The 12,773-nt window shown below is 52.5% G+C and overlaps 4 protein-coding genes across 4 annotated transcripts; 2 read left to right on the top strand and 2 right to left on the bottom strand.

The window, feature by feature from the left end:
* Nucleotides 1-1,070: 1,070 nt before the first annotated feature.
* On the top strand, nucleotides 1,071-1,493 carry HMPREF1120_07646 (uncharacterized protein; the record flags this gene model as incomplete). The annotated part of the gene is made up of 1 exon (XM_009161874.1): nucleotides 1,071-1,493. One exon carries the CDS (start codon nucleotides 1,071-1,073, stop codon nucleotides 1,491-1,493), a length of 423 nt encoding a protein of 140 aa, XP_009160122.1.
* Nucleotides 1,494-1,838: 345 nt separating this feature from the next.
* On the top strand, nucleotides 1,839-2,012 carry HMPREF1120_07645 (uncharacterized protein; the record flags this gene model as incomplete). The annotated part of the gene is made up of 1 exon (XM_009161873.1): nucleotides 1,839-2,012. The coding sequence occupies one exon, from the start codon at nucleotides 1,839-1,841 to the stop codon at nucleotides 2,010-2,012; it is 174 nt and encodes a 57-aa protein (XP_009160121.1).
* Nucleotides 2,013-3,290: 1,278 nt separating this feature from the next.
* On the bottom strand, nucleotides 3,291-7,841 carry HMPREF1120_07644 (uncharacterized protein; the record flags this gene model as incomplete). The annotated part of the gene is made up of 1 exon (XM_009161872.1): nucleotides 3,291-7,841. The coding sequence occupies one exon, from the start codon at nucleotides 7,839-7,841 to the stop codon at nucleotides 3,291-3,293; it is 4,551 nt and encodes a 1,516-aa protein (XP_009160120.1).
* Nucleotides 7,842-8,529: 688 nt separating this feature from the next.
* On the bottom strand, nucleotides 8,530-10,158 carry HMPREF1120_07643 (uncharacterized protein; the record flags this gene model as incomplete). The annotated part of the gene is made up of 2 exons (XM_009161871.1): nucleotides 8,530-9,957; nucleotides 10,054-10,158. 2 exons carry the CDS (start codon nucleotides 10,156-10,158, stop codon nucleotides 8,530-8,532), a joined length of 1,533 nt encoding a protein of 510 aa, XP_009160119.1.
* Nucleotides 10,159-12,773: the final 2,615 nt, after the last annotated feature.

Genomic DNA, 12,773 nt, shown 5'->3' with positions numbered 1-12,773 from the left:
GCGGCTTCTCATCAGTCCGCGTTTCTTCCCTCTCTTCGGTTTAGTTACTCCTCAATATATTCGCAATATAGCGCTTCTTTCTCTTCCCTCGCAAAGAAATGGACTTTGGCCTGTGCGGGTGAATAACAGGCTGGAGTGTGCTCCTCTCTGCTGCCATGAAGAGACTGAACGTGGACTTGTGGCGCCATGAATCAATGCAAAATCAACCCGCAGTTCCAGATGTCTGCTGCCGCAATGGAACGATGCTTGCAGAAGGGAAACAACAACTGCTGGACTCCGATCAAGTGATCAGTCGACTTCTCACGTTCTTCATTGCGACGTGCAAAGTAGGCCGCAGGGCTGACCCACACCGTGCCCAGAGGCAAGAGACAAGTGTTCAGCTAGCATTCGAGGCATACAAGGAGTTCAGATTCTTCCAGAAGCGGCCATCCGCTGTCGATATTCCCACTCGATGATCCGGCGGTGTACGAGTTTCAATGCTGTGCTCAAGATAAGCTGCCCCGATTACTGCCGTGTTACTGCTAGCTGTCGACCGGACGTAATGCCAAGGAGCGCCCAATATCCCACGGTGGCCTTAGCAAACTTGTCGAAGCGAGCCCACGAGCCCAAGAAGTAGCCGAAAATCTTCCTCCTACCGACGAGCAGTGTCAGAATCAAACCACAGTCAGCCCTTCCGCCACTTTCGATGAACAGCAAGATACCGGTTCTACTCCTTACCTTGGCCTCCATGCTCTTGACATTCCGTTTGCACGAGGGACCGGTCTCCTCTTGTCAAGGGACACAGTACTAGGGATCCACAGAAGGAAAACAGCCTTAGAGGGGCCGCTCGGAGGGTCTTTATCTGCAGCAAGGCGCTAATTACAGCTCAAAGCTCGTTAAAATGGATGGCGTTTTATTTGTTCCACGGGACCCTTGCGCAGTTTGGCTTCAGACTCCCCAGCTGTGTCCGAGAAAGAATGGATCGAGGGGCACCAGACAGGGGTACAGTTATGGGTGACAGCTGACAGCCAGCACACCACAAACCGACAACAAAACAATGACGGCAATGTGAACAACACAAAGCACTTCTAATGTACTCTTTCAGCGTGAAGTCCACCATGTTTGAGGGCAACAACCACAACGTAAGTGACACAGTTAGACACTCCTTTGTTTTACTACTACTGCTCGGCATTACTACTCTTTCTCTCGCAGCGTACACACCGCCAGAAGTCCATCGCAGGTCGTGGGGTCGGAGTCGCTCGAGTCGAGTTTCACGCGAGTCCCGCTCGCCGAGGCCGTACTACTTCAGTAGTTTTACTGTTCTCTGTTTGCTGTTCGCTGGCAAAAAACTAACTTCCGGCGCCTTGCTTGGTCCATCGGCCCGTCCACTCTCCCGTCACCCACGGTTCAACACGAGACATGACTTCAATTTGGACACCGTGGTTAAAACGAAGATTGCACCATATCACAACAGAACCTCACAGGACATTGTAGAGGTGCTCCTGGTGGGGTAATTCCTAGGCACTTCACTGCAATGGGCCCCTCCAAGGCCGAAGCCTTACTCTTACCCTCAAAAGAGGGACACAACAAGGGATAACATGCATGAATGGAGGGGCAGAAGAGGGATGAATCCCAGGTTTAGCAACAGCAGTGGCGGTGTGAGATACAACTTACCCACATACCCACTTTACCCCCCTACCTACCCACCTTACCTTGACGTGTTGTACTACTGTATACCAAGGTATATAAGCAAATCATTCATCCCCCAATTCCCTCGGACATCAGTACCTGTTCTTTCCTCCCAACTACCACTACACATACCTTTCCAAACCTTCTTCACATAAAACCAATCCGTCACAATGGCCGACGAAGCTACCAAAGCCAAGATCCGAGCGACCTTTGACAAGCTCACCCCGGAGGACTTTGCCTCTGTCGCCGGTAATCGTGACGCCCTGGCCGACAAGGTCGCCGCCGCCTACGGCATCTCCAAGGAGGAGGCCGTCAAGCGGGTCGAGGAGGCTTTTGCCAAATAAACTCATCAAACCCAAAACAAATATCTCCGACCCTCTCCAATCCAACCCGAACTAATCCTCCCGGGCCTGGCACGATAATCCTCCCGCAGCCAAATCTCCCTCTGCCGACGGACTCATGGACCACAAACTCAATGTCGATGTCGATGCAGTAACACAACCGTGGGGTGAAGCAGCCAACATGAGATAAAGATAAAACAGACAAGGCGAACCTTTGTGGGAGCATGCAATCCTCCCGGCATGGACAGATGTCAACACTTCTAATCGGGATCATGATCAGGACAAGTCATTGCGAGAGGAGTTGGAAACACACATTAAAAGCCAGAAATACAAAAAAAGAATGATACACCACTATCTTTTCCTCTGGATAGAGTGAACTGAAGAAATCACACACTTCCACACAAGCATACAACATAACTGTCGTGCCTGGTGTTGCTGCCTTCATTTTCGTCCTAACCACCATTCCAAATCTTGTCCGCATTGTCGTTCCCAGTGGCTCATGACCAACGTCACAAGGCAAACAAGCCAGACTGTTCATTTTGGATTTATGCCCTTGTATCTCCTATCCTCCTACCCGGTGTCTGCATCAATGACTAGCTCCTTTTTATTTTTTGTCCGCTTTCCCTCTGCTCCTTCAAGTTCTCTGTTTCTTCCGGCTCACTGCCACTTGCATGTTCACAACTCGATGCCCGAGAAACTTGAACCCCGCCGCGTGCAAGTTCAAGTCACTGCACTTATGTACGTAAGTGCAGGTGAGGCGCATTACAGTATCTTTGATGATAAAGGGGGACTTGCCTCCCACTCTCGTGCTGTACCTTAATTGTGAGACTACCACCACCATTTTCCGCGATCACTGCCACTACTAGTATCCGTGGAACGCTGGACAACGTATGGCGAGTCAAACATATCCACTAGGTAGGTACCTAGGTAGTCTTAAAGGCGCAAGATGTCTCTATGTTTGGTGCGTGCATGTACAACAATCAGTTGTCGTACAGCACTTGCTGGGGCAAGAAAAGGTGGTGCCCACCAACTGCCAATGGTCAGTTCAAGTAAATATCTATTGCGGTGCGGTGCCAAAGAGGAGTAAGTGTCTGTGGGTACAATCCAATCAATCGCTCGCTCCTTGGTCCTGCTGGTCCATCATGGCACTGCAGTGCTGCTGGCTGTCTGTATATGGCAGGGCATCCCTGTGCTCAAAGCCAAGGCATTGTACAACTTTGGAAGTTCTAGTTCCAGATACTAGTAATGGCACCCTCTGTCCTATGTCGTCTTTGTTGAGATTCAGACCTCTTCTTCTTCATCCACATCGAGCCCGTCCCCAAGTAACTCGTCATCCTCGACGACCTGGGAATAATCCTGACCGCGTCTGGCAAAGGCATCTCTCGAGCGGTACGGGGCACCGTACCCGGCGGCGTTGGGACCCCTTCCAAGACCGAACCGACCTAAGCCTCCTGTAGTGCCGCTGCCTCCGCCCGATCGCAGGGGCATATACCCCTTTGCACTTCTCCAGAGACTCATAACCAACAAAGGAGTAGCCTTTGCGACGGCGACGATCCCAGCGACAATAGCCACAGGGACGGCGATCCAGGGGGATTCGCCAGAGGGGCTACTCGATCCCATACTCTCGCCGAGCCTGATCTGACCGAAACTTCCGAACCCAGCCTTGTATTTGGTGTAGACCCAATAGCCCACACCTCCAGCGGCACAGAGGGGAATGACAATAGCGAAAAAGAGGGCAGCGCCACTGACGCCATGTTTCTTGCGGTACTCTTTCTCTTTCCCCGTACACGGCTTACTTTCGATCTTGTCGAGTTCCAGTCCACCCTGACATGTCGTCAATGGAATCCGCCTGTACCCCGTCGGATACCAGAATTCCACTTGATCAGGATTGTCGCGACAATTCTGTTCGTGGTCGGCAGGCTGGAGTCCCGGAACGAGCTCACACGATCCATCCGCTTGCATTTGGTAATTGTAATCGCATTCAAAGTCTTGCCGCGTGCAGCTGCAGTTGCGCGCAATGTTGTGCAGATGGTCGATTTGCTTGCCATTGTAGCAATCGGCTTCAGGCCGTTTGCGATGGTATTGTGCCACATGTCCGAAGAGACAATTGTCATCTTGCATGGGATGTTTGGGTTCCCACAGGAAGTAATCGTCGTTGACGGGATTCTTCTCGTCCAAGTCACACTGGCGCTGCCGTTGTAGGAGGCCACTGAAATCAACGTTGACTGTAAAGATTCCTCGTCGCGCACCGGACCCGATTTCACGACCCCAGAGTAAAAAGTTGAGAGAGTTGTCGGATGGGAGCGTGGTGATTGCGTCGATTTGCATCTCGATTTTGGGCGAGAATTCATACTCGATCCAGCTCTGGCCCTCGTCGAGAGTATAGAACAGACTCTTTGTCGGTTGCGACTCCTTGACAATGACAATAATACTGCCCTGGTCGCCATATTCCCACATATAGCTGCCCTTCTTGACCGACGACCATGTAATGCCAGCGTCACGGGTGATAAACGTGTCGGTGCTCTCGTCGTCCTTACGAGCAAGATATTCGCCCACATTGCCGACTGCAAGCATGAGGCCCACCGCGCTGGGGCTGGAGAACGTAGCCGACTTGTCCGCGCGCTCAGTGTAGCTGTGAATATGGAGGGAGCACTTCTCCGTCGCCTTGTTAGCTTCCTTGACACATTTGTAGTCGTGGCCCAGCGCGTCGTTCTTGGGCGGAGGCAGCAGTGCCCACTCGGCACCGTCATTGTGGGTAATCATTGACTTGAGCTTCTTCTTCTCCCCGTCGTTTACCTCTTTGATGTTAGAAACGACATTGACCATTGCAACACCTTCGAGTCCTTGCATTTTCTCAAAGTCGACGAATCCCTCATGGTCTCGGTTCACGGCATCCAAAGTAAAAACATACGAAGTTCCGTTGCTATTGGATTTGATAATGGCTCCGTATTCACGATCTGGAGCCGCGTTGACAGTGACGTGGAGAAAGACGGCATGGGTCGAGCTGTCTAGCACAGTGTAGGCTTGTTGGTGAGCAACCTGGAAGTTTTTGGGAAACTCCGCGGGTGCAAAAGTCCGACCATCCACGCTTGCGTCCACCTTCAGCCCTTGCCTATCTTCCGTCTTTGCCGCGACAATGATAAACTCGGACATGGTTGCAAAGTCCAAGATGTCAGGGAAGTGGACCGTCGAGTCAGCAAAGAAATTCTCGCTCGACAACAGCATGAGGTTCTTTTCGGGGTTTTCGTCTTCATACTGCTCACAGTAGATGAGTTGATCGGCGTTGGCCCGACCTTCGCGGGCGATAAATTCGCACTTTCTTGCGTAGCGAACCAGAGTCTGCCAGTTGTCACCTCGATCTTTGGAGTAAAAGATATTGGTGTGGTCATCCTTTCCAACCGAACCGGACCAGAGCAGCCAGTTCTTGTAATCTGGATGGAATCTCAAGGTCGGCAGCCTCAAGTTGCTGGGCCTTTCCGGTGCCGAAAACCGATCAAACCGATCTCCACGGTCAATGGTATAATGCACTGTCTTCGACCCAGTAAGAAAATACACTGCATCATAGTAGTGAGGATTTGGGACGATAGAGGTGATAGGCTCCCCTTCAAGGATCGGGTTCCAGGTCTTGCCATGATCCCGAGAGAGGTAGATATCCTGCTCGCTGGTACGCATGACAATGGTTTCATCAGTCCCCTGCGATGTGTCGCTTCTTTCCAAGTAATACCACTCAGAAAAGCGGTCGGCGTCGAAATTGGTCTTCTCAACAGCGATCTCACCGGACGCAGGCTTCTTGGCCGAATCCGAACAAGGTCTGTCGATTTCCTTGTCGAGTTCCTCCCCTCCCTTGCGAGTGCATTCGTCGCCCGGAATCAATCGCCATCCAGAAGGTCCTTTGAACGTGTCTTTAATGTCTTTGCATTCCCCTTTTGGTATGGGGATCGGTGCAGCTGGAATGCACTTTGTTCGGTCTTCAGGATCCCGAACAAAGTTGTAGTCACATTCAAAGTCTGCAATCGTACAGACGCAAGGCTCGAATTCAGGCTCGGGGTCCTTGAAATCGGCGTCAATGAAACACTCCGCGTCAGCCTTGCGTCGGCGGAAAAACTGCTTCCTCCCCATGATGCAGCTGGGTTTGCCATCCGCATCAACACGGGCCGGCCACCGTTCAAAATCACCCTTCTTACAGGCTCGTTCATGAAGGCCCTCAAAGTCGATCTTGAACATCTTCCATTCTGACTTGGACCCCGTGCCATGGTACCCCATGAGAAGAAACCTCAATGTAGTGGAATCAGGAACCGTCGTCAAGAACTTGGCGCGGATCTTCTCGCCCAGGTCGGCCTTGGTCCAGGTCTTGCCATGATCAATTGAATACTGGATGTGACTGGTGGCTTCCTCGTCGTCAATCGCAACGATAACTGCACCCTGGTTACCAAACTCGTACAGATGAGCCCCGTCAAGCCCCTTGTACCACGTGACGCCAGCGTCATCAGAGACGAAGAGGTCACCCTCCTCGTAAGGTTTGAGGTATTTCCCAGTGTTGCCGACTCCCATGACTATACCAGGGGCCGGGCTGGAGAATATCCTACCTCCCTGCCGGGCATCGGTCACCGAATGAAGGTGGAGCTTCTTGTCACCGACCTTCAGATCTTGAAACGTCCGACCGTCATCAAAACTGATCTGCGACACGATGTTCTTGTCAACAATGGTTGAGGCTTCGACCTCTTTCCAGTTGTCCACCGTGTTGACCAAGACGATGCCTTGAATGTTCTGGACTTTCTCAAAATCAACACGGCCGTAGATATTTCGGTTGGTGTGATCGATGTTGCGCGTGAAATAGGTCCCGTTCGAGTTCGAGGTAAATAGGTAGCCCATGGGGTTGGACGGTCTGGACCCCAGAACATCCACTTGCATGCTGTAGTTGGTGCTTTCGAGGATGGTGTAAGCATCTTCATTAATCCGATGTTGGCCGAACTCGGCTCGATGCCACTGTGATCCGTCCTTCGTCACGTAGAGAGCCAGCTCATCCGTGCCCTCGGACTTTGCTGCTGCAACCAAGTTTCCCTTGACAGAAGCCATGCTAATGATGCCAGTCACCGCTCGTCCTTCGTCTAGCGCAGGCTCAACCTCCTCCTCGTCGAAGAAATCGTCAGAAACCAGCATCCGGTTGTCTTTAGGCCAGGGAGAATACAGTCCCTGTACAATGCAGAACACTCGATCCTCAACTTCGGCAGCAACATCCAGGGCGAAGTCCGGTGTTCCCACAGCCCACTGACAGCCTCTGGTCTCACGACCCATCTCGTTGATGGTCTTGAAGTCATCGTCTGTGTACAGGGAGATCTCGGTGCAGTACAACGCTGCACAACGCTCGCCGTTCCAGATGACCTTTGAAGGATCGCGTCCATGGAAGCTCAATGGACTGTTGCGGAACAAGGCAAGACTGGTACCAGCACTACTGAATTTTCTCCACGTCTCGCCTCGGTCCGTCGTGATCCAATGCTCAGACGAGATTCCGAGGATGTATGCACGCTTGTTGTCGTAAGGATGAGGATACAGGTCCCAAGCGTTTCCCGACTGGCCCTCGTCATTGACTTCTTGCCACGTCTCGCCGGCGTCGGCACTGCGCCACACCGTGTTCAATTCTCTGTCATGTCCGATGATGATATCCGAATCGTCAAAGTAGAAAACGCCCTCGAGGGGATGCTCGAACTTGGTGGAGGCGATGGTCGGGCCATCTTTCTTTGCGTGGCCAGGCTGCGGCGAGAGGACAACCAGCAACAGGAGGATAACAAATGACGAGGCGAGCGCGCGACGACAGAGAGAACGGATTACCATGTTCGATCACCGCATTGGACCAGAGGGGAGAATCAGGGAGCGACCAAGAAGAGACAAGAGTGAAAGAAAGATGAACAGGATGAAATGGACAGATTGATGGATTGTAGCACCCAAAAGTTGCCCGCGGCGAACAATTAATTCTCGAGGCTGCGACGTCGTAGTACTGATAGCAGCATAGAGCAGTGCCTGGACTGCCTGGAGTGATGCGGCAACTGGTGCTTAGCGTGTGTCAGCGGCGTGCGAATGAATGGCGCTGGGAGCTGTGGCACAGGTGGCACTGGCAGCTCCCGGAGGCTGACGTGGTTTTCGACACGGGCCAGTTTGTCCACTTCGGTGCAGGACAGCTTTAATACCTAGGTATCAACAAGTTACTCCCATTATTAAGAGGACTTTTATTGATGCAAGGAGAGCGAGCAAACGGCTAGGTATCGTTCACAGTGTGGCACTGTCACCGGCAGATACAGTCCTTTAAGACTACTCCAGCACATAGTATTAGATCCCACCATATCGGTGGACAGAAAACGAATAAATTGATTACACCTGCCGCCAGGGTATTATTCCCTTTCCCTGCGTTCAGAACTCCAGTCCAGAACTCCTACGCTAAACACTATGGTTGCACATGGTATTTCCCGCTCTCTGAAGATCAAAACAGCGATGCCAACTAAAAAAGCACACACACAGTCAGGCTTTATTTCAGCCTCAACTTCCGCAGGAATCTCTTCACCCTCGATTCCTCAGGAGGCAAGGTATCCCAAATTGAGACCATGTGGCCATCCGAGAGCAGTTCGGGCCGTTCCAGAGGTAGATCGTTGACATTCTTCTGACAACTCGGTAGTGTTTCCCCAGGCGAGCGTAGGTCTGGTCGTGTCAATGTCATATGCAGCGTCATCTCCCGGTCGAAGCCTATGCCGCCGCGAGCATACATCTCGGGCTGTCGTCTCGTGGACACTGGTTTTAAGCCGACATTCCCATCCACACTGGGCTTTTTCGTAGGCCGGTGCATCTGGAAGACGGTATCTTCAGGGGTACTGGGATTGAAGAGTGTATCAGGGTCGTCCGCGTCATCTCCATCGTCCCCTGATAATGATGGGGTGTCGTCGTCGTGAAAGAACGTGCGATTGACATCAGGTCTTGGTTGAGGGCTGGTCATTGGTCTCGTACGATCCTTGTGCTTGGTCTTCATCCCGATTGAGGGAAACCCAAACTCGATGGCCTCGTCGAACTTCTGTGGGGAGGCCAGATAAAGCCTAAGCTTCATTCGCGCGGCAGGGTCCTGATAATGGGTGGCTCGCGGGTCGATAGAATTTAAGGATGCCTGGGATCGTGCGTGTTTCAGGGTGAAGGAGGGCGATGGTGATGGGAAGTGAAGAGGCTCAGACGGCAAGGCCGGCGGACTGGCAGGTTCGACTTGGCCGCGTGAGGATGATGTCGACTTGCGTGGACGTCGGATAGGTATGCTCGAAAGCGACGTATTCCGTTTAAACGGACGTCTCACCGGTTCTGAAAAAGATGCCGTCCTTCGCGCGGTTTCTGCAATGGCTTCATGATAGTCGTCCAACTTCAGGTCCAGGTCTGCCTCATCGTCCAACCATCGAAACCCATCCGCATTATAATCACCCATATCGACGGCCGAGTCCACCCGTTCTTGGTGCTTGGGCTCTTCCCAATCCACTGCAGTCTCGTCGTCAGAACTGCCAGCCTCGAGAGCGGCCTGTCGCTTGGTGTTGGAGCTACGTCTGCGCAGAATTTCGTCCGCGGAGTCCAGGATGACAGTGCTGCTGTCCTGAGTATAAAACAAGCACTCCTCCTTGGAGAATAGCTTCTTCTGAAGAGCGGGAGGCAGAGATGCAAACCAGGCGACCGTTGATGGGGTGGCTCTGCTGTTCGTCGTGGAGGCCCGCCTCTTGCGGAGTTTGTTCCCGTTTAGCAGTAACCCGGGCTGTAGCAGGCTGGCTGCGAGAAGGAAGGGTCTGTTCGAGGGCGCAGTGGCGGCCCAAGTGCTATTATTTGGATGCTGAAGAATCGACGGCTTAGGCTCAGGATGGGGACGACTGTAAGACTGTTGGAGGCTGTTGACATCTTGTGCTAGTCTGAGACGTTCTAAGCTGCTAAAATACTGGTGCAACACACATGTTAGCCTGTAGACCTGCAGGATAAGCGATCGACAAAGATGTCAACGGTCGCGCGAAACAAAGTTGGGCCGTGCACAGACGTGACTGGTGGAATAAGCCAAAGACTGGGGTTGGTCCGTGGATGTGGCGCCCCTGGCCTGAAGAGGACCGTGCCGCGAGCAGGGGCACAAACAGCTGCTAGGCATGCCCGGGGTGACTGTTTGGGCAGTGAACAGCAGCCCTAGACCCCAAGCAGCCCAAGAGAGGTAACCGGCGTGCAATCAGTCCCTGACCGGGTGCTTGAGGCGAGGAGGCCTCTGTGCAAGTGACGTGGACACCACTGCGTAGCCCATTGACCGGCGGCTTCGGGGAGACGTCAAAGAAGATAATAGGCCGTCCAGTGTGATGATGCGCGCATTTGCTCTTTCTCCTTTCCTGTCTGTTTCAGAGATGGTGGCTTGCCGAGTGCCCAGGGGTCCTGTGTAGGTTCCAACTCCTCTTCCCGGGGGATGTGCAGACAAGCGAAAGTAGGACATAACCGCAACACACTGCACTCACTTTTCGCCGCAGGGCAGGTGGTAGAGACTCGAACGCCACCTCGTTTGTCAGAGAACGCTGACGTGACTTTGCCATTCTGAAATAAATGAACTCAAAGCACTTTTGCCTTTGGCCAGGTCACCAGCATATCGTATCTCTCTCGCGGGTTTGTCTCGTGGGGGTGCACTGGCAGTGCAGTGTATGGGTGAGGCAGAGGAAACGCTAATGGCCGAGGGGCGATTTCGGTAGGGTTGCCGGCTGGGAGTCTAACGGTGATTAGCCCTTCGGGGTGGCTCAGCTCTAGTCTCTTGGAGGGAAATACCTTTGAATGAATATATTTAACAGCAGATTAATTGTGACCAATGTTCAAGGATACAGTAATTGCGCCTGGAAAAAGAGTTCTGGGGCAGAAACTGAGGAGCATGAGAAGGACTCGAGGAAACCGGGGTCTAATAAACATAACAACACACATCAAGAAGGGCGACGAGACGTGGACATTGCTGAATGGCGGGATGACGGCTTGCCGTGACTGTCAGAATTCTGCCTAACAGTCGGTCCGTCTGTGTATTTATTATCTTCTGAAGGCTGTCAAGCAAGGAGACAGATTGACAGCATTCTCACCTCAAACCGGTGCCGCCTAAAGTTAGTCCGTGTGAGACTTGAGACTGCATTGCATTCAAAGGGGCCCCCTCAGGGCCGTGCCACTGGCAATGTGCAGTGCCATTTGAATAAGACCTGGTAAACGGCCTATCCGCGCATCCTCGAAACAGTAATATTAATAGACGATGACAGCGCCTGGCATTCCCGCCGGCGATCTTCTTGCTGGTGCGAATCTTTAGCCAACAACAGCCGTTTCAATGACTTGCCGTCACTCAGGCTATCCACTACTACTATCTTAACGCCGGCAAGTAACCTATAGGTACCTATGCCGCTGTATGCCCCCATACGTTCCGGTCTAATAGTATACGGTTCTTGCTATCTTGAAACGCCCAACTACAACAAAAGCTCACTAGACTGCATCGTGGGGCAGTAGACGATAGGAAACACCGCTGGCAGATATTCGCGTGGTGGCTACTGTCACAAAGTTCATGCATCTAAGCGGATGAGCGAGAACCACACGGTGAGTCCTCTTACCCGACGAACCAACCGGGGCGCTTCCACCGCTCTGTTGTCGGCATGCTAGTACTACGGGTGGCAGCCGGGCTGGATTGATATGCTGCTGCGGAATTCTTTGTCCTACCCCGTGGTCAAGTCAACGCTAGAGTGCACCCAGTTCTCCCGTTATCCCTTTTGCAAGAGAAACGGCACCAGAGGAAAAAAAAAACCATCCTCTCGAAAAGACCAAGTCTTCATGCACGTGTCTAGTAAAAAATCAAGAGCTTCGAGCACGGTAAGCGGCCAATGTTTCTGGCGCAACTGGACAGAGCAATCGATTTTCTTGTTGACGGCACGCTTGTCCCTGGTGTCACTCTTCGAAACGAGGTCCAGAATGTTGAGATTTCAACGGTTGTGTTACCTATGGAAAGGGAAAGCTGCAGGGGTTCATGAGCTTGAGCTCTTCCATTGCAGAAGTCCTAGTGCATTCTACTTCAGACTGACCGCAGGCACCTCAACGTCAGGCCGTGGCAGCAGGCCAGATTCTGGCTGTGGACATGGCGAGCACAGCTGCTTAGGCACAGTATCAACTCGATAGGACCAGTGGTGTAAAGATCGCCTTGAATTCCTGGAGTTGGGAAGCACCATGGCTACTGTACCACGCGCTTCTCCCTAAGCTTTTTAAGCTATTGGTATGAGGACTGTCAACCGGGTTTGATGCACTGTCAGTCGTCCGAGGGCACCCCAAGGACACGACAGCCGTGGGCATCAGCTGGTATCTTCTCCCGGCCACCACCGCTGGCTATCAACAACTTGAAGAGCGGAAAAAGCTATCAAAGCTGCTGGTTTGACTGTCGATATTGGGCAGGGTAGACCACCGTTGGGGGCGGGCAAACGTCGTTTGTGGAGCGACTCTGTCATCAGCCTCGGGAACTTGAAGCCAGCCAACACAAAAGGAAGTAAACAAGTCCTGCGCCATCCGGGAGGTTTATGGGAGACTTTCAAGTTTCTACTGATGATACAGTATAGTAACTTCAGCAGACAAATTTTGATCGTTGTAACTGCTCAACTCTCCTCTGCACAGCTAATGACTTTCACATCCGGGCTCCCCAGACGAATGGAATATTGGCGCGTACTAACCGTGCACTCCGTCAGCACTCGTCGGTTGTTCCCCCCACCGAGTGCACCA

This window comes from Exophiala dermatitidis (genome assembly GCF_000230625.1).
Source record: "Exophiala dermatitidis NIH/UT8656 unplaced genomic scaffold supercont1.6, whole genome shotgun sequence".
NCBI classification, from domain to species: domain Eukaryota; kingdom Fungi; phylum Ascomycota; class Eurotiomycetes; order Chaetothyriales; family Herpotrichiellaceae; genus Exophiala; species Exophiala dermatitidis.
This window is presented reverse-complemented; position numbering and strand designations above follow the sequence as displayed.